Source organism: Sebastes fasciatus, chromosome 19 (assembly GCF_043250625.1).
Source record: "Sebastes fasciatus isolate fSebFas1 chromosome 19, fSebFas1.pri, whole genome shotgun sequence".
Classification (NCBI taxonomy): Eukaryota; Metazoa; Chordata; class Actinopteri; order Perciformes; family Sebastidae; genus Sebastes; species Sebastes fasciatus.
The window spans coordinates 27100352-27123777 of NC_133813.1; the positions used below are offsets into that span (position 1 = coordinate 27100352).

Here is a 23426-nt window from a genome sequence, read left to right on the forward strand (position 1 = left end):
AGCTCCACCGTCCAATCACGGCTGCGGAGACTCTGGCTCCAAATAACATCAAAATCTCCAGATGGCAGCTCCCGTATCCGGGATACTCTGGCTTCACTTGTGTACAGTGGGAGGAAGTGGAGACGCGTCTTCCATCTATATAAAGAGTCTATGGTGTGTACATTAGTATTCTACAGCTAAAGGCCACTTCAGGATCTGAAAAGAGAGTTACTAATGAATAAATGATCTTTCTTGTCAGTAACAATAAAAGAAGACTTGAGTGGATATATTGTGACTCCAGGAGTTGCTCTGGTCTGTGATGCGACGGCTCGCTGTGAAGCTGCTGCTTGTTGAGCTGAGGTATTGTGGTTTTTCTCAGCAGCTGGAGCAAACCTCTAACTGTTCCCTCTCCTCCTCTCTGGCACACAAAACCCTCAATTTGGGGTTTGGATTCACAGCCCAGATATCCACAAAGCCTGTTAGTAGGTCTTTGAGGGACCCCCAGCTCCCCCACACACTCACAGACCTCCCTATCGCGGAGATCCCCAGTCATAAACTTGTGTTCTCCTCTACTAACACCATGAGAGCCTGGTTTACAATTCCAGTATTTTAGTGGTGATTGTGTTTGTTTACCCTGATACCAACTTCCCCCTTTTGAGTGATGACACGCCTGGTGGTCCAGGAAGTGTTTCTATGGCAACGTCTTGTTTAGCTGGAAACGGCTAACAATCCTTTTTGTTATTGTTTTTGTGTGTTTGTATATCTATTTTATGCCATGCCTTGAAGCGAAGTTCCCACAAGGTAGGTCCGACGGATAGAGAGCCTGTTATATCTGTGGGAACACACACTGTCTCGACTTGTCTCGACACACACACACACACACACACACACACACACACACACACACACACACACACACACATGCTCTCCCGTAGAGTCTAACACACAGACCTCGACCAAGGTCACTGTTAACACGCCCTGTCCTGTCTGACTGTGACCTGCTCCCCGTACAGTGGCTTGTCTCGCTGTCTTCTGCTCAACACTTTCTATGTGTGATGTAAGGAAAATGACATGAATGCTGAATATGTAGCGTAAGGCTGATAGATAAATAGTTCTACAGATACTTGAAATATGTGTAGATGGAAATTTAAATATATTAGAGCTAACATGCTAATGACGTGTTCATGCAAATTCGTTTTAACGCCACTAATTTCTTTAACGCAACTTGTGATTTTTAGGTTGCAGCGGGCTCAAACCTGATGAATCCATCGGTACCAACCATGTCATACTAGCTTGTCATGAAGGAGGTTAAATAACACTCCAAACGTAGGCTAAATTTTGGTGAGGAAAAACTGTCATGGCCATTTTCAAAGGGGTCCCTTGACCTATGACCTCCAGATCAGTGAATGTAAATGGGTTCTATGGATACCCACGAGTCTCCCCTTTACAGACACGCCCACTCTATGATAATCACATGCAGTTTGGGGCAAGTCATAGTCAAGTCAGCACACTGACAGCTGTTGTTGCCTGTTGGGCTGCAGTTTACCATGTTATGATTTGAGCATATTTTTTATGCTAAATGCAGTACCTGTGAGGGTTTCTGGACAATATCGGTCATTGGTTTGTGTTGTTCATTGATTTCCAATAATAAATATAGACATATATTTGCATAAAGCAGCATATTGGTCCACTCCCATTTTGATAAGAGTATTAAATACTTGACAAATCTCCCTTTAAGGTACATTTTGGACAGATACAAAATGTGAGATTAATTTGCGATTAAATATTTGAATTGATTGACAGCCCTGGTATGCACACATGCATATGCACACAGAGGTGTGAGTAACAGAAAAAAGCAGGTCATTTCTAGAAAATGAGAACAGGATGTGATGTTGCTGCAGGCAGAGCAGCATGTTACCATGGTGATAATGTTTACCTCATCATTTCTCAACACACTTTGTATGCACCTACAGCAGCATACAGCACACACATGCATGCTCACAGGCCCGCACGTAGACTTTAAACAGCTGGACTTTCACATGTGCTTTTTAGCTTTTCTCTGGAGTTCACATTCCTTTTTTTTTTTTTAAGGCTGTGACTATCATTTTCCACCCGAGGTATTAACTGTCATCCCTCCCGTGCTGGAAATAATGTACCTTTGTGTCTGACGAGCGTCTCTGCTCTGATGTCCTCCTTTTCTTTCTAGTATGTCATCTATTACTTACCCACATGTGTGTGAGTGTGAGAGACTGAAAACTGGATGAAGTCCTTGAAATGTTTCCCTCAGGCAGGACTGCGACAGATCAGGCTTATGTTCCCTCTACACGGTTATGTGGCTGCAGCATCTGCGTTCAGTCAGTTGACCAAATGCAATCCCAGGGTCATAGGTTGACTATTTGTTATAGAAGACCCAATGAAACCACTACATGTACGTATGTGTGGGCAGGCCTCAGATCTGATAGAAAGAGGAAACAGATACGAGTACTTAGTTACACACACACACACACACCCCACATGCTGTCTAGCTGAGATAATCTCATCTCCATCTGCTTGCCTTGGATCTGCAATAGGCTGCTCCTGCTGCGTTTCTGACTGCCTGCCTCGCCTCCCCGAGACCCAACTAGCTTAAAATAATCAACATTATCGACAGTAGAGGTACGCCAGACTGGGCGGGCAATCAAAATCCAAATCCCTCCATCCTGCCGCCAGTGCAGGCTGTTGTTTCTCTTTTTATATGTTAGTTCTGGCCTACATACGGTACGGTACGGTCTAATGCCAACGGCTGTTGCTACTGCCCGACTTGGAGTCTGCACCTGTGACCGTGTGTCCACGAGCTCTATGTTTATGTGTGTGCATGCCTGATCACTCGTATGCATAAACTCATGTATGTTTTTATGCTCTGGCTGCATGTGTGTGTGTGTGTGTGTATGTGTGTGTGTGTGTGTGACCCATATGTTTGTGTTAATCAGGTTTATTGAGGAGAGCGTGTCTCTGATGTGCATGTTTGTGTGTGTGTTTTTTTTTCTCTTCAGGCACGACAGCAAGCTCAGATGAGGCACCAGATGGCCTCCGACAGTAAGAGCGATTACTCCTCCTTCCTGCAAAAGTTCAACCAGGAGCAGAATGAGCATTACTTTACAGTCATCCCCAACATATTCCAGGTAAATATACAGTAAGAGCAGCACAACAGCAACATACGGCCTCATTTTTGGTCAACCAGTGTTTCCCATCAGCGGTGAAAGAAGTACTCCAATCCTTTGAGTAAAAGCAGTACTATATTCTAAAAAATACTCCACTAAAAGTAAAAGTCCTGAATTCAAAATGTTACTTAAAGGTACAATATTGTAAAAAGGGCGATTTTCATGTCTTTTATATTATAAAGCAGGTTTAAGTGATATATAAATACTGTGAAAGTATCGAAACACTCAATCCATGGAGAAATACACACAGCCCGTATTCAGAAACTGTGCATTTGAAACAAGCCGTTAGGATTTCTGTCCATTTGTGATGTCACAAATCTACAATATTTAGACCATTTCACAGTTTTAAATGTAAAATTCTAAATGTGTCCCAGTTTATTTCCTGTTGCAGTGTATGTGAATGACATCAGCTGACAGGATGTAAACATGGACCCAAGCTGTTTCCTAGCAACGCAATTCCGTTGCCATTCCGTTGAAATGTGCTAAAATGGAGCGTTTCTGATAGAGGGTGAATACGGGTATATTCAGACAGACAGTATGAGAAAAATAATGTGTTGTTTGAACATTAAAACATGTAAACATGTTCTAGTTGAAACCCAAAATACAAACATGAACCTGAAATTGAGCAGGATATGGGACCTTTAAATAAAGGTACAGGTAAAGGTAGATTAGAAGTATAGTACTGCATCATACTACTGGGTAGATTAGAAGTATAGTACTGCATCATACTACTGGGTAGATTAGAAGTATAGTACTGCATCATACTACTGGGTAGATTAGAAGTATAGTACTACATCATACTACTGGGTAGATTAGAAGTATAGTACTACGTCATACTACTGGCTAGATAAGATACATATTATGTAAACATACCATGTTTTTTATGTAAAACTAGTAACTACAACTGTGAAATAAATGTAGTGGAGTAAAAAGTACAATGTTTCCCTTTGAAATGTAGTAAAGTAGAAGTATAAAAGTATCAAAATTGTACTTAAGTACAGTACTTGAGTAAATGTACTTAGTTACTTTCATCCGCTGTTTCTCATACATCAGATATATTCAGGGCGCCTCCACCCAGACATATTGTTTTTGTTTATCATTTCAAAACTCGGTGAGAAAATGCAGCCAGAAGTGTTGACTGATTGAAAAGTGGTCCAGAATGGTGCATTCATGTGCAGTCAGTCATTAGTTAGCTTGTGAATTCAATGGTGTTTGCAGCCCCCACCCCCTCCCCCCTCTGGGTCGACTGCTAAAAATAAACGTTTAACATGTGGGGAACACCGAGGGGAACGAGAGTGCACGTATTTTACACAAGATGTTTGTGTGTTACATGTTGACAGCTTGTGAACACAGAGTCACGGTGTTCAGGGTTTGAAATCTTTTTCCACTGAAAGTAGTGTCAAACGTTTAAGAAGATGTAAAAGAGATTTCCCAGACGGTGTGTCACATCTTTGACGACAGCCCTTTGAGACAGTTTCCAAACTCACAGTGTATCATTCTCAAGCCCTGCCTACCCTAGTTACGCTAGTATTTACCGATGAATATTCCTGCTTTTTTACATAGAAACTTCAAGACATGGAGGAGAAAAGAATCGACAGGATAGGAGTGTGCATGAAGACGTTTGCGGACGTGGATCGCCAAGTGCTGCCCATCGTGGGGAAATGTTTAGACGGCATGACGAAAGCTGCCGAGTCCATCGAGCCCAAGACTGTGAGTATACAGAAATGAGATATACGTGCACACACACACACACACACACACACACACACACACACACACACACACACACACACACACACACACACACACCATATGGGACATATTACTCACTCAGCCTGTGTGTCAGTCAGTCACAACCCACTCACTACCGATTAGGCTTTCATTGAAGCAACAAGTGTGCTTCTTGGGGGGGCCTTTTGAAAATAAAAACAGCCCACCTGTGGTCATTCATTTTAAAGAAATAGTTTTGACATTTTGGGTAAAAAAAGATGGCGCATTCTCGATTTTTTTTTAAAGTTACCTCTAGTCTCAAACAGGCAGTAAAACATTTAAAATAAAACCCACAATTGGTGCTGTCAAGGTAACCTGATATGTCGTCGCAAAGTGCTCATGCCCTTGCAGCCTCTCACACTCAACCATTTACCAGGCTGTACCATCAGTTAAGTTCCTGAGGGTTCAGGGCTGAAGGCCTCGGGGGGGGGGGGGTGTAATAAAGTTTAGGTTTACGTTTTTTTAAGGACCTGGTTAGCTTAGCTTAGCTTAGCATAAAGACTGGAATCAGGGGGAAACAGCTAGCCTGGCTTTGTAGCCTTATATTTGATGGACAGATATGAGAGTGGTATTAATCTTCTCATCTAACTCTCTGCCGGAAGGTGAATAAGGTTATTTCTCAAAAATGTTGAACAGTTTCTTTAACACCTGTTCCTGTTGTGGAAATAGGAAGTTGAATCACTTCCTGTAATGTTGATGAGCTCCTCTCTGATTTCAGTTTATATCTCGATGAAGCTGCAGTTGTTGACTCACGTTCTCTATTATTATTTATTATTTGGATATTGAAATGGAAGGCAGCATTTGCCTACGCTGAAGAGAAAATAAGCAGTGTGATATATTGAGATGTCACATGTTGGCAAGACAAGACTATCCCCGGGGATCGCACAGTATGTGTGTGTGTGTGCGTCTCGCTGTTTGCGTGGCCCAGCTCCAAGGAGACGGCTCCAGCAGTCTGTGACAGTAAACACATCACACGCTCCTTCTCCGTCTCTGTCTCTCTTCCTCTCGTAGTCTTCTCCTCATGTACAGAGTGCACAGTCTTTGACCTCTGACCCCACCCTCCAACCAGACCTTCTGCTCTTATCACTTCATTCAGGCTGATGTACACACTGAACCTGATTAATGTCCTCCTTCCTGTGTCTGATGGGCCTGGCTGTGTCCCCGACCTCAGTGTCTTTGTCATAACTCCTGCCTGACAGATTTAGGTCTTTTCCTCTTCCTTCTGTGGCCCACAAACTGGATCTCCACAGTCTCTCTCCGTCTCCGTTATCAGACAAAAACTACTATAAACAAGAGAGTCACAGGCCCACTATTGTGTTGCATCTTATCTCCAGACCTGCTGATTAGCTGGACAATCTAAACAAACAGAGATCCCCCGGCCTTTTTAAGTCATTGCTTTGCATTTTACGAGTTTTCCGTTGATATTTAAAATAAAAAAAGTGGATGAAACTGTATCAAGGCTAAGGCTGTCGCTGATTGCTCCCCCACTAGGACTCGAAGCAGGTGGTGGAGTCCTACAAGTCTGGGTTCGAGCCCCCAGGAGATGTGGAGTTTGAGGATTACGGCCAGGCAATGAAGAGGACGGCGTCCGAAACCAGCCTGTCCAACTCCAAAGAGGCCAAGGAGAAGCCTGCCGGCAAGAGCAAGGGCAAACTGTGGCCTTTCATTAAGAACAAGAACAAGGTAACGCATGAATGCACACTCAACACGGAGCCACGTTTACGCTCCAACGTACAGCAGAGCCGCGCTGGTTTTAAGGCATTTCAAGATGTCCCTCACTTGGAGGTCACGTCGGGGAGTTTTGTGTGGAGTATGATTCTGTCTGCTGATAGAAATATATGTGTTCAATGTCACATTTGTAGTATCTGTCTAGTTGGTATTTAATTTAGTCTAATTTTTTTGTGTAGATTCTGTGACTTTGGTTGAAATGTGTTGCTAGTTCATGTTAGTGTTGCCATTTTTGTTGTTATTATTTGCCACCCGTTTCCTCCTCCCTGGCAAATCACCCTCACCGATTTTGGAAACTTCCTCCTGTAACACACACTAATGCATCTCTACTGTCATCCTGCGGTTGGACTCTACTGGCAGTCATTAATTTGATCTGAAATAACAGTTTCTCTTCTTTGACTGGTGATCAACTCTTGAGTCCTTCAGTTTCCTGCTTCTGAACGGCAAAACTGATCTCTGACCTTACTTATGGGCTGGTGGCACTGTCGGTGTTGTGTTAGAGCAGAGCATGAGTGAGTAACTGGGTGTGTGTGTGTGTGGGAGAGAAAGGCTGGAAGCAAGTGTGTGCAATGCTAGATGAGAAACCCCAGCGTACTGACTGTATGTGGACAGAAACACACCGCTCCTCTGTGCTTGATGTACTCAGGATTACAGAGAGGTATTTCTACTTCACATGCATGCGAGCAGAACAGAAATACATCCCAAAATAATATTTCAGTACAAAAGCACCACCACTGCCTTCTAGAAACAGTGTCTTTTAGCGGTCTCTTTGTTTTTTGAAAGAGGGGTTTCTGACTCACGTGCCCATGCATGCGCACTACGCGGTGTCTTCACCTCTGCTTCATCCTGAAACTCGACAACTACTTGATGAATTATGCAGTCAGATGTTTTAGGACGGCGATAAGCAATTCAATTTCTCTGATGATGACCTCAAATTCAGCTGCTGATATCCTTGGGGTGGGGATGTGGTGAATTCCTCGTCCTAGCTGGCATGTGACGAGGTCGGGAAGGAGAGAACACATTTCTAAAACAGGAGCCTGCATGTGCTTTGACTGGAACTCTTCGCTTTGTTGCAGCCGCTTGCTTTAACACATTTGATGCTTCCTACTCACTCTGGTTGTTTTCTTCTTTTTAACTGTTTTTTTTATGTTTTATATGTTTGACGTACAACATAACTGATACACCCGGTTCGACGGTTGTCTTTTAATTTCTGTTCTGTTATGTGTTTATTTTTTTAATATTTGTAGGAGGCTTATTTATTTCGTTTTGTGTTCCCTCCTCCTTTTCCTCTTTTGTCTTTTTTCGTTGGAATCTTGCCCCCTTTCTTCTTTTTCTTCTTCTTCCATGTTTTTCCTCCTCTTCCTCTCCGTCACGGCTTCCCTCTCTTACTGGTAGCTTATGTCCCTGTTAACGTCCCCCCACCAGCCCCCACCTGCCCCCCCAGCCTCATCCCCGCCCTCACCCTCTGCTGTTCCCAACGACCCCCAGTCTCCCAAGCAGCACAAGGAGCCCCTCTCCCACCGCCTCAACGACTTCATGACCTCCAAACCCAAAATGCACTGCCTCCGGAGCCTGAGGCGAGGGGTAAGTGTGTGTGTGTCCAGCAAGCTCTGAGCATGTGTGTGTGTCCTACACCTGTACCTGAGCTCTGTACCTGCTGCACTGTATGGGTGAAGGAATGGAAAGGTAGAATCCTTTCTGTCTGTTTAGAAGGTCATAATGCCGACATGGTATCATCATATAGCAGCCGATTGAACTGTCACCAGTAACTGAATGCATACATGTAGGCAATGTGAACTCAACCAGAAAACAGTGCTCACATTACAACTTTTAATTTTCACCTTTTTCTGGGCAGGCTTCAAAATGTGTGAAGGTCTTTAAACAGGCGTTATCAGTCACTATAAGCACCATAGATGTGGGTCATTAGGGGCCTACTATGCCTGCTACATTGTAAAAGTGAAAGCGAAACTTAAAAGCAACACGTAAAACTGAATGAAACATTACGATTTGAAAACAAACTAAAAGGCTTTTTAAGGTTTAAACATTGTATTTTGGCTAGGGCTGTCAATCGATTAAAATATTTAATCGCGAATAATATCATGATTGTCCATAGTTAATCACGTTTAATTGCAAATTAATCACACATTTTTTATCTGTTAAAAATGTACCTTAAAGGGAGATTTGTCAAGTATTTAATACTCTTATCAACATGGGAGTGGGCAAATATGCTGCTTTATGTAAATGTATGGATATATTTATTATTGTAAATCAACTAACACAAAACAATGACAGATATTGTCCAGAAACCCTCACAGGTTTTTAATTATCATAAAGTGGGCATGTCTGTAAAGGGGAGACTCGTGGGTACCCAGAGAACCCATTTTCATTCACATATCTTGAGGTCAGAGGTCAAAGGACCCCTTTGAAAATGGACATGACAGTTTTGCCTCACCAAAAAGTTTGGCGCGTTATTTAGCGTTCTTTTCGATAAGCTAGTACGACATTGTTGGTACCGATGGATTCCTTAGGTTTTCTAGTTTTCGAATTTGCGTTAACATGTTATTATCACATTAACTTTGACAACCCTAGTCTTGAACTTTGACCCTCTTGCTCATGTATCTGCTGCACAGAGGATTGTGGGTCATAATAGCCAGAAAAAGCATGCTGGCTTGCATACTGGAACCGGATGTAGTACATCCTGGTATTTTTAGGTATACTGCATTTGACATACTATGTATTAGGACATACTAAATATTTTCTCTGGCATACTAAATAATATGGTAGTATGGGTATTGGAGCGCCTGACTTCCACTTCTGCTCCTGTCATAATTACTATGATAGCTAGAGGTCGCTGTCGTGTTCTTTCATACCTTCTTTCGGTGATCTAACATGTGAATAGATAATAAAACCTACTATTGGGTGTAGTAGGCCCCTACTGACCCACATCTATGGGGCTTATAGTGACCGATAACGCCTATTTAACAGCCTGACAGCAGTCTAATCTGCTGGAACAGCAGCAGACAGCACAACAGGCCTTCCACCTTCACTCATACAGTGCTCAGCCTATTTGCTTCTCTAGCATGCTTCTGTAGCGCATAACGATGAATCCATGGTACTTGTCTGACTCACCAGCATTCTCTCCATCTTGTCCCTCTTCATATTAACTCTGTGCTCACAATTACAGTCCCTCCGTCTCACCCCCCCCCCCCACCCCTCCCTCTCCTTTGACAGAAATGAGCAAGACGCCTGAGCAGTCTTGGCAGTAGCATGGAGACTGCAGTAGCTCCCTGCGCACTTCTCTGCAGTCTCTGCTGGAGGCAGATTGTTTTGGTTTTGTTTTTTTGCATATGAAGGAAGAGGAGAAGAGGGTTAAAGCTCTCAGTATGGACAAGGTGATGGGTTGTGGGTATGGCAGCAAGCTGACTGAGTCAACCACCCCTTGAGGAGGGAGATAAGAGTAATTTTAGAAGGCTTCCTGGAGGGTGGCTTTATCAGCACCAGCCCGGTGGGTCCTGCTGGGTGTCATCACTATGTGTGCTGTGTAATGGAATCGCTGGGCCGGGGCAGGTCATAGCACGCCTTCCCGTAACGCTCTTCACCCGCCAGCTCTCCCTGACCTCAGGAACTGGGCGGCAACTCACGTGTTCCTTCCGCACCCTCCATAAATATAGATTTTGTTTACGCTCATATTTTGAAAGGGCAGCAGTAACTCAAAGTAAAAACATTTGTATGAATCGGTGCTAACGTGACGTCTGAAAAGAACAATACGGTGCAACAGTGCAGTGTGTGCGAGCATATCGTAGAGGAAATGATTGAAGGTCGGCAGAGAAAAAAAGGGAAGTGTGTATTTTTTCTAGCGGATCTATCAGGAAGTGCACGTTTCTGAAAGCGGAAGTGCTGAAACAGCTCTCGAGAAGAGCGATAAAAAGAGTTCATTGTTTGTCGACTATACAGATGAAAAAGATTGAAGTTTGACCTTACTGTAACATCTCATAGCACAGGGAAAAGGTCCATGAGCGGTTAGACGCTGTATCAGAGTAGAAAGAGAAGTTCAATGAATCTCCTTTCCATATCTCATGACAACACATTTAATTAAGTTCTTCACCCTTTCATATCTCATGGCAGCAACCGTTTTATGTTTTTCATGTATATAGATGTTTAATGTAGAGTACATTCTTACAGTATGATCTCCTTCTTTTCGTAATAAATCTACCAATTGTTATAGGTAACTAAAAGGCAACAGACAGTGCATGGTTAATCCAGTCTTTTAGGGAGACCAGCCCTACTGCCTCACTGACACACACACTTTGGGCTAATGCCTCTGAACAGCTGCTGGTAGCGTGTCGGAGCAACTCCTTCATAAACCCGGCTAACTAGCAACACTTAATCACAGTACTACAGTATCTATCTAAGCATCATTTTCAGGTTATTTTTGACAGGGTATCTGCAGGTCTTGAAAATCCTTATATCCTCCCCCTCAAAAAAGGCCATAGAAGGTCTGAAAAAGTCTTAATTTTCATTTATCAAAGTCTTAAAGGTCCCATATTATGCTAATTTTCAGGTTCATACTTGTAGTTTGTGTTTCTACTAGAACATGTTTAAATGCTGTAATGTTAAAAAAAACTTTTATTTTCCTTATACTGTCTGTCCGAATATACCTGTATTCACCCTCTGTCTGAAACACTCCGTTTTAGTGCATTTCAGCGGAATTGCAATGGAATTGCGTTGTTAGGCAACAGTTTGGGTCCATGTTTACTTTCTGTCAGCTGATGTTATTCACATACACTGCAACAGGAAATAAACTGAGACACATTTAGAATGTTTACGTTTAAAACCGTGTAATGGTCTAAATATTGTATATTTGTGACATCACAAATGGACAGAAATCCTAACAACTTGTTTCAAACACACATTTCTGAATACGGGCTGTGTGTATTTCTCCGTGTATTGAATGTTTTGATAGTTTAACAGTATTTATATAGCACTTAAACCTGTTTTATACTATAAAAGACATGAAAATCTCACTTTTTACAATATGGGACCTTTAATAAATACTTAAAGGTGCAGTGTGTAGGATCTGGCGGCATCTAGTAGTGAAGTTGCAGATTGCAACCAACTCAAAACTCTCCCGTGTGCTAAGCATGTAGGAGAACTACGGTGGCCGACGCGAAAACGTGAAAACGAGAATGGCCCTCTCTGGAGCCAGTGTTTGGTTTGTCCATTCTAGGCTCCTGTAGAAACATGGCGGCCGGCTCCATGGCGAGGACCCGCTCCCTAAATAGATATATACGGCTCATTCTAAGCTAACGAAAACACAACGATTTTTATTTTCAGGTGATACAGTATATACTAAAGAAAACCTACTTATTAATATCATATTCCATTTCTGCCAATAGATCCCCCTAAATGTTACACACTGGTCCTTTAAATTAATTAAAATAATTAATCATTTTAAATTGGTTAATCGATTTGATGTCACTTATCGGGGTCTAGGCCTATTAATTTAATCAATTTATCATCAGGATATCATTATTTTATGTCCTGCTGGGAAGTACTGAATAATGTGATGTAATATAATATTAAATAATTCTAGTCCCTACCTCTTTTCCATTATACTACAATATTTTGCCTGATATGAGCGTGAAAAACTTCTTAAAAAGTCTTTAAAAAGTCTTATGCTGCATTCACATGGAATGAGGCAGATGGACACACAGACAAACAAACAGATAAAATGAAACACGCATGGTGACATGTTGCTATGGTGATGGAATCAAATATATGAAATACATTTATTCTGTCTACTTTTTTATGTAATTATTCTAGTAATGCATATAGCAAAAAAAAAGGCAGCTTTCTCCTAATATTCTATTGCAAACTTAAAGGTCCCATATTGTGCTCATTTTCAGGTTCACTACTTGCATTTTACCTTTCTACTAGAACATGTTTACATGCTGTAATGTTAAAAAAACAGATTATTTTCCTCATCCTGTCTGCCTGAATATACCCGTACCTCTGTCTGAAACGCTCCGTTTTAGCACATATCAACAGAATTGCGTTGCTAGGCAACAGCTTGGGTCCATGTTTACTTCCTGTTAGCTGATGTCATTCACATACACTGTAACAGGAAATAAACCAAATTTAAACCTGTGACATGTTGTATATTTGTGACATCACAAATGGACAGAAATCGTGACAGCTTGTTTCAAAGGCACAGTTTCTGAATACAGGCTGTGTGTATTTCTCCATGGATTGAGTGTTTCGATACTTTCACAGTATTTATATAGCACTTAAACCTGCTTTATAATAAAAAAAATACATGAAAATCTCACTTTTTACAATATGGGACCTTTAAACAACTGCGAGCTACATAATATCTGGTTGTTGTGGAGGACGGCGAAAAGTTAAAATACTTTAACTTTGGACTGCAATGCCGTCTACCGTTACCGTTGCTGGTAGTCACTGCCAGCCTCACCTTATTTTACCGTCCTGCCCTCGTCCACTAAAATGTATTATTTATATATATATATCCTGTTTGCCTGATTCCATGTGAATGTAGCATTAAACTTCACTTCCTGCAGAAACCCTGTTTAATGATTTAAGCCTAACAAAGTAAAAGCAATATCACTTTCTATTATATTCTGTATAGTTACAGCTGCAGGTAAATCAAGAAAAAAGATATATTTGACTCCTCTCCCACCTCCTGCAAGGGGAACGTAGCGTCACATTAGGGGTTAGAGTAGTTGTGCCAGTGGAGGTGGGGAGTTGTGTCTCTCTGCACAGTGGAGGCATGTCTACCCCTGCAGGAGAGCCTTTGTGTGGTGCATATTAGCTGTGTAATCCATCCACAGTAACAGAGGAAAAAGAGGCAGCGGTTGTTATTAGATTAATACGGTATACAGTATAAGATCTTTAGGACGTCAGTGCTGTTTTCTGAGCTCTCATTGACAAAGCTGTGTTCTCTCTGATGATCACCTCAGCAGCAATCCCCACGCTCGCTCATTTGTCACAAAGAGCTTATGAAGAGGACTCTGGGTCGACCCACATATGCTTTCGAAGCCAGGCAATATGTTGTAAGTGTGTGATGGGTGTTAGTGAGTACCAGCGGTGTGTGTGTGTGTGTGTGTGTGCGTGTGTGTGTGTGCGTGTGTGTGTGTGTGTGTGTGTGTGTGGTTCAGGTGGTTGGAAGAAAGTGAGAATGAATGTTGGATGTGTGTGTGATTAGTAGAAGCCATGTACAACTCATGCTGTAGCCTCATTACTAATCATGTATTTTGTAATGTTAATGGGGTAAAACATCGTCACAAGGGGAGGCTGGTGTCTGTGCCTGGCTCAGTATTGATCACATGGCTCTGACGCGTGTAGAAAGATGATGACTTCATCCCACATCACATGGATCAGCTTGGGGGTTTCTTGTTGCTCGCTGTTGTCCTGCAGCTGTTTCAGGGCTCCCCCCCACCCCCGCACTGAGCATCTACAAGGGGTCAATTCACAAAGTGTCACAAGCACCGGAGGATGTGGGGGATTATGGGGCGCAAGGATGCTATTCATCATCCCCTCCTCGCCATTTAAATCTCCCTGCCAGGCGGGGGTGACATTAGGCAAGGTGCTGGTCACACTTTGGATCTGGGTTCAGCCTACCGTACCCAGAATTCACCCCTCCAGGGCTTTCTTTGTGCTGGTGTTGCCATACTGCAGCGGTGTTATCTGTCTGTAAGGACCATAATATACCTGTATATCTGTGTCTGTCTGGGGGGTTGGAAAGAGTTCAGGTAGATCTGTGGATCGTATCCATCAAAGTTAGAAGAATCACACTTAAGAAAGCTCAAAAGAGCTGAATGTGGAGATTTAAACACATTTATCACTCACAGTAAAGTGCAGCTCTCAAGTGATCGCATGATTTATCACGTGTGCTCAGAGTAGGAACAGCCAATCAGGGACAAGTCGCCAATCGCCAACTATTTTGATAATTGATTAACAGGTTTTAGTCATTTTTTTAAGAAAAAAAAAGTCTAAATTCTCTGATTCCAGCTTCTTAAATGTGAATATTTTCTGGTTTCTTTCCTCCTCTATGACAGAAAACTGAATATCTTGAGTTGTGGACAAAACAAGACATTTGAGGACATCATCTTGGGCTTTGGGAAACACTGATCGACATTTTATAGACCAAACAACTCATCGATTAGTCGGGAAATATAATCGACAGATTAATCAACAATGAAAATATTTGTTCGTTGCAGCCTTATATTCATTATGACCGATGATATTTTGCTCAGTCACTCAAAAGTATGTCTCAGAAGGTTGTTCCCACCTCTCTGTACTGCAGTCAGCTAACATCTACTATTAAACTCTTACATTTAAGAGCATGTTAAAGTTGTAAGAAATATGATAAGTAGATGTTTTATCTCTTATTTAAGTCCCAAATTTCACTTTTACAGGCCCAGGTTTTATGCCGAGACTTAAATGAAAGAGTTTGAATTTCTCATATACCCATGGTTCATTAGGAATATAGTCCATATCTGACCCACTAAAAACAGAAAGGCCCAAACTAGATGCTAACCGAGAGTTTATGAAGCATTTTTATTACTTCTACTTGACCCTCAGTGATATCAATGTATTAGTGTAAATTTAATATTTTCTTTATGTTCTGTAAGTGAAGCTTCACACAGGAAATGTAGGAATAACAAAGCATTGGGGAAGCGAGAGGGAGAATCACAAGGCGTCGTAGCGCCGAGCGTAACAGGTCATTCCAGGTGGATAACTTGATTAGTGGACCAAAGTGAGTAGTGCACCAGCCTGTGAGCCTCTAACAGGATTACAAGTCATCTGCTCCGGCTCTACCAGCCTGTTAGAGGCTGTTAACCTGCTCTCTACTCTCTTCTTTGTATTCAAAACCAGAAATCACTCAGCAAATTAAGCAGTTGAAACACTTCTACTTGCCTTTTAGTTCATGATTTCTCTTATTTCTTTTTTTAATCTGAGCTTTATCTAGTCCTGGATATGTGTGGATTTGTCTTGGTAACAAGTGAATAGTTTGTTTTTGAAAGTGACTCTCCAGCTTGTCTGTGTACAGTTATCTGCCTCCATGTCAACGCAGGGATCTGCTGATGTGTTTTTGCTTTTGGCGCCCTCTGCTGTAACGTGCGTGTCATTGTAACGGCAGCAGAGAGGGATCAAGAAGTAAAGGGTACATCCGTCCCTGTCGCAGTCACCATCCTTCTACTTCTTTCTCTACATCTATTTTCACCTGTCTTCCCTTAATTTGTTCCCCATTCTTTACTTCATGCTTGTGCAGTAGGTTGGCCTTTTTGCCAACTTATTTCTCATTAATCCATTATATTAGAAATGCTAAACTTCACCACATTAGAAAAGAGTGTTGGGGGGGGGTTTGCTCAAAGAGCTTTTTTATGACACAACTAGCATATAAATCAGCCTTGAAGCGCTATACCCTCTTTTCCTTAAATGGTGAAGTTTGGCAAAGCATTAAAATACATATAAACAATTCTTATTTAAAGGAAAATGAAAGAAATGGCCGTAATATTCTGCTGATGTTGACTGTTGTCTCTTTCTCTCTCCTGCTCCTCGCCATTTCTCTCTCCTCTCCCCCCATGAAGCTTTCTCTCAAGCTGGTAAGCATGACCGTATATAACCTCACGACCGTAGCGGCATGACCATAGCACGCATGTCACGTCCTCCCAATAACAAGTTGTTAATAACGTCCTGTACGCCGTTACCTTTTTGTTTTGCTCTCTTTTATTTTGATTTTTTGGATTTAAGTTAATAATTTAATCTTTGCTGTGACACAACGATGGAACCTCGGACTCATGTCGTTGTCTCATTTCTATGTTATTTATTTTTTTTTTTGTGTGTGTTGTGGTTGTGTTCTCGTCATGTCTCTCCCAAACTGTGTCTGTGTGGTCTCCGTGGTGCAGATCACACTCAATTCCCACGTCCGGAATCTCATTGAGGTGATCAGATTTACTCTATGTTTTACCTGTCCGTCTCGTAGTCTGTCTGGTAGTCCTCCTTGTCTCGACAGATCGTGTGTCCTTGTAACAAACACTAATCTGATTTTATGTGGTAGTTGCTCACTCACGTCCTTACACTGCATGCCGATGTCATTATATTTATAGAATGCTGTTCTGTAAAACTAACATACTGTAAGAGAACTGTATGATGGCAGAATATCAACCATTCATTCATATTGTCCTCAGAACAAGACGCACTTTGAGGATTAAAGGAATAGTTTAACATTTTAGGATCTAATCTTATTCACTTGTTTGCTGAGACTTCAATGAGAAGGTCGATACCACTCTAACATGAAGCTACAGCCAGCAGATGCTTAGCTTAGCACTAATACTAGAAACAGGGAGGAACAGCTAGCCCGGATCACTCCAAAAAATTTATAAAAGTGTGCCAACCAGTTTGTTATATTTATAACAATGTCCAGACACCGTTCGTAGCCATACCTACGAAAAGTAATGCACTTTAATTCGTAGATATCCCACAAAATCAATTCATATGTAATCCACGTAATCGTGAACCAGGAAGGATAAAGAGCGACAAACGCCTCCTAGGGAGGAAGTCGGGTGGATCAAACAACACTGGAGTTTCGCCCAGGAGGCTGGTTTTCATGCCCTGTGTGAGTCACGTAACTTCTGTATTTAAGTTACACCACTTCCAACTTTACCTAAACCTAACCAAGTAGTTTTGTTGCCGAAACCGAGTTCCTGTGAAGATGGAAGTTTGAAAAGACTGTATGCATGTAATTGGCACGTGTTGCTGGACAAACGCACGGAAAATGAGGACTTTTCATAAGATATCATACGTCCATCGTCCTCATCATCTTGATGAGGACACTTTGATGTGTTATAAAATAATTACAACAATGGAACGAAAAAAGTAGTGTCCGAGGCGTGTAAACTGCTTTCTGCTAACAATCCCACAAAGCAATGCGTCGCATTCAAAGATGCAAAAATGACCACTGTGTTACTCTACACCTGTCAGTGATGAAGCCTGCTTTGGGATCAGGGATGTACATCAGCAGTCTTGCTAACTCCGGAATGTTTACATCTTGAATTTTTATACCGATGTCCATCAACATACTCTGCCCCTATCAAATAAACAAATTCATTCATTGATTTTTTTAAAAAATGATTAATTCGTGTCCGAAATCTCAATTTACTGCTCCAGGTTCAACATTGGACAGACCAAGGCTAACTATTTCCCCCCGCTTCCAGTCTTTATGCTAAGCTAAGCTAACCGCCAACTGGCATCATATTTAGCATACAGACATGAGACATGGTCTCTCTGCAAGAAAGCAAATAAGCTTAATGTCTAAAATATCGACCCAAGCTGACTTTGTAATGAAAGCTAGACCTGTGTGTTTTATAAATCTATTCCTGATTCCATACAACAACAATCAAACTGTGAATTCTCATCCTAAATATATCATACTACCAACAATAAATGAGGTAATGTCTGCCGATAGTTGACCTAGATAGTAGTGTTATCATCGGAGAATGTAAACACTAACACGTGACGTATCACTCAGACAGCAGCATGTCTCTGCATGACGACTGACATGATCTTTGTTGTGTTGCATGCCCGTGTAAAGTGTTGCGTGCTGATACAGGGAGAAGGCTGGGTAAGGTTGCCATGGTAACCTGGCTGCTTGTGTTTGACCTGGCTCACGTGAAAGGTGAAGTCCATAGCTCCAGCAGTTCTACTGTGTATCCTGTGGTGCCCCGCTGCGACCCGTCTCAATGAGATCCAACCTGGTCCTGACCTATTCAGTCAACGCATGTTTCTCTTCATTGATACAGTAGGACTGAAGTAACAGCATTTATTCACCCAAAAACTCAATGACAGACCCTATGGAGCCCCAAAGAGTTCAATATTAAATAGATAGATAAGACTTTATGAAATTAATGTAAGACACATTATTATGTTAAAGGTCCCATATTATAAAAAAGTGAGATTTTCATGTTTTGTTATTATAAGCAGGCTTAAGTTCTGTATAAATACTGTGAAAGTATCGAAACGCTCAATCCACAGGGAAATACACACAGCCCGTATTCAGTAACTCTGCATTTGAAACAAGCTGTCAGGAGTTCTGTCCATTTGTGATGTCACAAATATACAATATTTAGACCCTTTACACAGATTTAAACGTAAACATTCTAAATGTGTCCCAGTTTATTCCTGGTTGCAGTGTATGTGAATGTCATCAGCTGACAGGAAGTACACATGGGCCCAAGCTGTTGCCTAGCAACGCAATTCTGTTGCAATTTCGTCGCAATTCCGGCGAAATGCGCTAAAACAGAGCGTATAAGACAGAGGGGGAATACAGGCATATTCAGGCCGACTGTATGAGGAAAATAAAGTGTTTTTTGAACATTACAGTATGTAAACATGTTCTAGTAGAAACACAAAATATAAGTATGAACCTGAAAATGAGCACAATATGGGACCTTTAATGTTATTTAATCATTATTACTTCAATAATAGCAGGGTTTTATTGGAGTTCATTTTTATTAGCCAGGCTAGCAGCGATGGCAGTGTCAGTCAGTCGACTGTTGGATGGATTGCCATGCCAGGATGAAGCCCTCTGACTTTGGTGATCCTTTAGCGCCACCATCAGGTCAAAGATGTCATTTGTCCAGTACTTTTATTTTGGTTTATGACCAAATACCTGCAAACTTAATGACAGCATCATCAGCCTCAGCTGAAGTAATAGTAGTAATAATCAGCAGATGTTGGCATGCTAACACACTAAACTGAGATGATTAACATGGTAAACATTATACGTGCTAAACATCAGCATGTTCATTGCATCATCTTTGTGAACATGTTAGCATGCTAACGTTAGCATTTGGCTCAAAGCAAGTAGCCTCACAGAGCAGCTAGCATGGCTGGACACTTTTAGTTTTGTTGTTTAATAAAGTTCTGTTTCATGACAGAGGAGTTGTGTAGTGTTTTAAAAGGTGCTCAAAGGCACTTTGAGCAGTAGTCCAGTCTGCATGTGATTGGTGAAAGAAAATGGAAGAAATTATGACATTTTAAAAAATTATAAAAAAAAATACAAAATGAACTCCTTTAATATAAGAAAATAAGTTATGAAATACATTTCATATTAATGAGTTGAGTTTTCATTTTATATTTTACTTAATTTATTCTTAATCAAACAATAACATAACAGAGCAGCTAGCCCTGTTGTATATCCAGCTTGAGAATAACAAACTGACACATTATGTCCACAGAAAGTTCCTCGAGGCTGCCGAGCAGGATGACTCATCGGTTCAGTGTAACAGACTGGAAACCTTCTCATCAGGAAATATGACCCTTATTCAGCCAAAAAAGCTCTCACTCACACACACAGTCCCATCAGAGAGCAGCGCCCATTAGGCCGCTCACTCTGAAACATTATATGAGCAATAATAGGATGGAGGTAATACTTTATTACATCTCCAATGCATCTACAGAGAGCACTGGAGTAGACGCGGCGGCTGAATAGGTGAAAGGCCTCGAGTCTGTGCACAGACAAACAGTGAGTGTGTGTTAGAGAGCGGCTGCAGAGTCTCCTTCAGGTGAATTATGGGATTAAAACATAACAAGAGCTCCGTTTGTGGAGCTGTTATCAGCAAAGGGAGATACTGCAGCTACTTAGAAAAGATTCATGTGAACACCACAAATAACGACATCTGAAAGTTGCTTTTCTTCATCTCACAGTTTCTTTTCCTCCCTCCTCTTCCTCCCTTTTGTTCTCTCAGGGTTCTGGACCAGAGGACTTCAGCCACCTGCCACCAGAACAGAGGAGGAAGAAGCTGCAGGGCAAGATGGATGAACTGAATAAAGACATTCAAAAAGAGATGGACCAGAGGTATCTTTACGTTTGGCTTTAAGGAGCTTTTCCCTCCCTTTTATGCAACAAAGACTGACTCTAGTAATTTGCTCTCCCAGGGACGCGCTAACTAAGATGAAAGACGTGTACTTGAAGAACCCTCAGATGGGAGACCCCGCCAGCGTCGACCCCCGGCTATCAGAAATAGGCCAGAACATCGAGAAGCTCCAGTTTGAAGCGCAGAAATTTGAGGTTAGTTGGGTGCCAGTCTGAGCTCTCATTTCTGTGTGAGTTAGTGTTGGCGAAGATATCTTGTTTGGTTTATCTGAGGCAGTAAATAATGAGGAGTTCAAACACACGTCTCCGGCTGGGGTCCTTCCAAAGAAGTCTGCCGCTCGTCCATATTAGGAGAAGATGTGATGCAGCTGGAGGGGCTGGCTGCAGCTCTGTGCAGGGAGAGGGGACTCCCAGAACAATGGCCTGGTTTAACCTCGTAAATAAAAGAGAACCGAGTGTAAGGCAGCCGTGTTCCTCACAGGAACGTTCTTGCCAAATGTAAAGGCCATCTGATTCACGGATAAAAAAGAATTCAACTGCTTGAAATAGATTTCAAGTCATCATGTAAGAAAAAAAGATAAGCTGCAGCCAACACATAGATAATGCTGGTGTGTGTTTCAGGGCTGGTTAGCAGAGGTGGAGGAGAAGATGCCATCCAAGAGTGATACACAGCGGAGAAGTCTCTATGAGACCCAGAACAACACAACAGTGAGCAACAACTGTGCTCAGGACAGAGAGAGGTATGGTATACTCTGACTAACACCATTTCAGTGTGAAACCACCCCACAGTTGTTGCACACCTTATTTCTTCGGAGGAAAACTATGTATGTTTTCACAGTCTATTTACTGTGTGTGTGTTGGCCCTTGAGCAGCCCGGATGGCAGCTACACAGAGGAGCAGAATTCAGAGACTCAGGTCAAAGCCAACATCAACCCCGTCCTCCCCACCACCTCCACGCCGGAGTTCGACGATGAGTTTGACGACGAGGAGACCCTGCCCACCATCGGCACCTGCAAAGCCTTGTACCCGTTTGAAGGTAACAAGAAGAACCGAATACTACTATTTCAAAGTACTCGTGCACTTTATTTCTCTGGATGCAGGGTGGAGGAATGAGGAGGAGGAGGAGGGGTGTGACCTTTCTGAGGAAATGTGTGGAGGAAGAGGGTGGATGGAAATATACTCATTTCCCTGGTACACTATTTTCAAAATCAAATATTCCAAATTCTCTGCCGGCTGTTGACTACAGCGCTGTGTGCACATCAGAGGTGGTGAAGAGCCCTGATCCATCTGAGGGAGGATAAATACCGGTGAACTCCCCCGCAGAGATGGGTTGAACTCTCCACAAGAAATGGATCGGAGTTAAAGTTCTCTCTCTCTATGAGAAGATAAGGACATCATAATTATAGATTTTTTTCGATTTTTTTTATTGGTATTTTTTTCATTATACAAATTATAGTCATCTTGACGTGTATATATATATATAGATATATATACACAATCTATTATCATCAGCTCCCTCCCTCACCCTCCCACTTCCACATCATCTCGTCCAGGGTCACACACATCACAGAAAGAAATGAAATGCACACATACAGAAAAAGCAATTAGACAAATATTAATTATAGTACTAGTTAATTAGAAAACGATATAAAAAATAATAAGATAGATAAAATAAATACATAAAAAAATTAATAGATAGATAAAATAAGTAAATAAATAGATAAATACATACATACAAAAATACAAAATATAAAAAATAAAAATAAAAATAGATAAATAAAATAAATACATTAAAAAATACAAAATATAAAAAATAAAAATAATAATAGATAAATAAATAAAAATATAAGAATATAAAAATAATTTTCATTCTCGATTAGTCTGTCGATTATTCTCTCGATCAATCATTTAGTCCACACAATGTCAGAAGACAATGAAAAATGTCCATGCCAGCCTCTCAAAGCCTAGTGTGACGTCCTCAGACGTCCCGCTTTGTCAGTCCAGAACCCAAAGACACCCAGCTCAAAGGGATATAAGACAGAGAAGAGCAGGAAGTCTTCACATCTGAGAGACTGAAAACAGCGTCCTCTGATATTCATGCATGAAAAATGACTTCAGTGATCAATCGATTACCACTAAATGACCATTTTTCTGTTGATCGACTAATCGACCAATCACTGCAGCTCTGTAAATAAGTAACAATAAAATAGAATTCTTGATTTGGTGGCAAATGAGTTTCCCCATAGGGGATTAATACAGCTTTCTATTCTAATATATAAATAACAATTGACTAAGAAGCAGTTTAATTGTGCGGCCTCATAACCTCAGTATGGTCAAGGGTTGTGAGCTGTTCCATCTTTTTTTGTCTCATTTGTAGAATTCTTTAGAGGCCTGAAAAGGTGGAAGTATAGGATCTTGCTGATTTTAAGGCTTTTTAGAGGCCTTATGAAGTAAAGGCATCTAGTATTTTATGCATTTGAAAAGTTTTTGGAGGCGAAAGTATCCAATATTTCACTTATTTTAGGGATATTCAGAGACTAAAGAGGTAAAAATATCAAGTATTTCACAAGAAAAAAGACCAACAAATAATAATGTAACGGATTTTAAATATCCACAAACGCTTATACCCAATTTAGTTTATAAATCATTCTCTGTGCTGTTGTTGTGCCCACATATAATACATGTTTTTGTCTTCTCAAATAATTGGACATATTAAACAAAGATTTGTCATTAAGTAGTGAGACTGATGTGTTAAAACAGTCCCATCTTCCTTCCATAAGAGGTGCAGATTGATGGTTTATGCACAGGTTAGTTTACTCTGTCTGTCTGTAGGCTGTTGTTGAAGCTGGTCT

General features: G+C 41.3%; 1 protein-coding gene across 50 annotated transcripts in view; it reads left to right on the top strand.

Moving 5' to 3' along the window:
- Nucleotides 1-23426, top strand: part of fnbp1b (formin binding protein 1b) — a 79399-nt gene that overhangs the window by 50461 nt on the left and 5512 nt on the right. For 6 of the 50 annotated variants that reach the window (XM_074616937.1, XM_074616936.1, XM_074616928.1 and 3 more), the window contains exons 7-13: nucleotides 3012-3140; nucleotides 4743-4889; nucleotides 6441-6632; nucleotides 20447-20556; nucleotides 20637-20769; nucleotides 21196-21314; nucleotides 21447-21610. In XM_074616937.1, coding sequence (XP_074473038.1) covers nucleotides 3012-3140; nucleotides 4743-4889; nucleotides 6441-6632; nucleotides 20447-20556; nucleotides 20637-20769; nucleotides 21196-21314; nucleotides 21447-21610 — 994 coding nt within the window. Of the gene's footprint in view, nucleotides 1-765; nucleotides 781-3011; nucleotides 3141-4742; nucleotides 4890-6440; nucleotides 6633-8072; nucleotides 8262-13654; nucleotides 13748-16288; nucleotides 16304-16606; nucleotides 16643-20446; nucleotides 20557-20636; nucleotides 20770-21195; nucleotides 21315-21433; nucleotides 21611-23426 lie in introns of all 50 variants that reach the window. The other 44 variants (XM_074616897.1, XM_074616885.1, XM_074616888.1 and 41 more) reach the window with 38 other exon arrangements.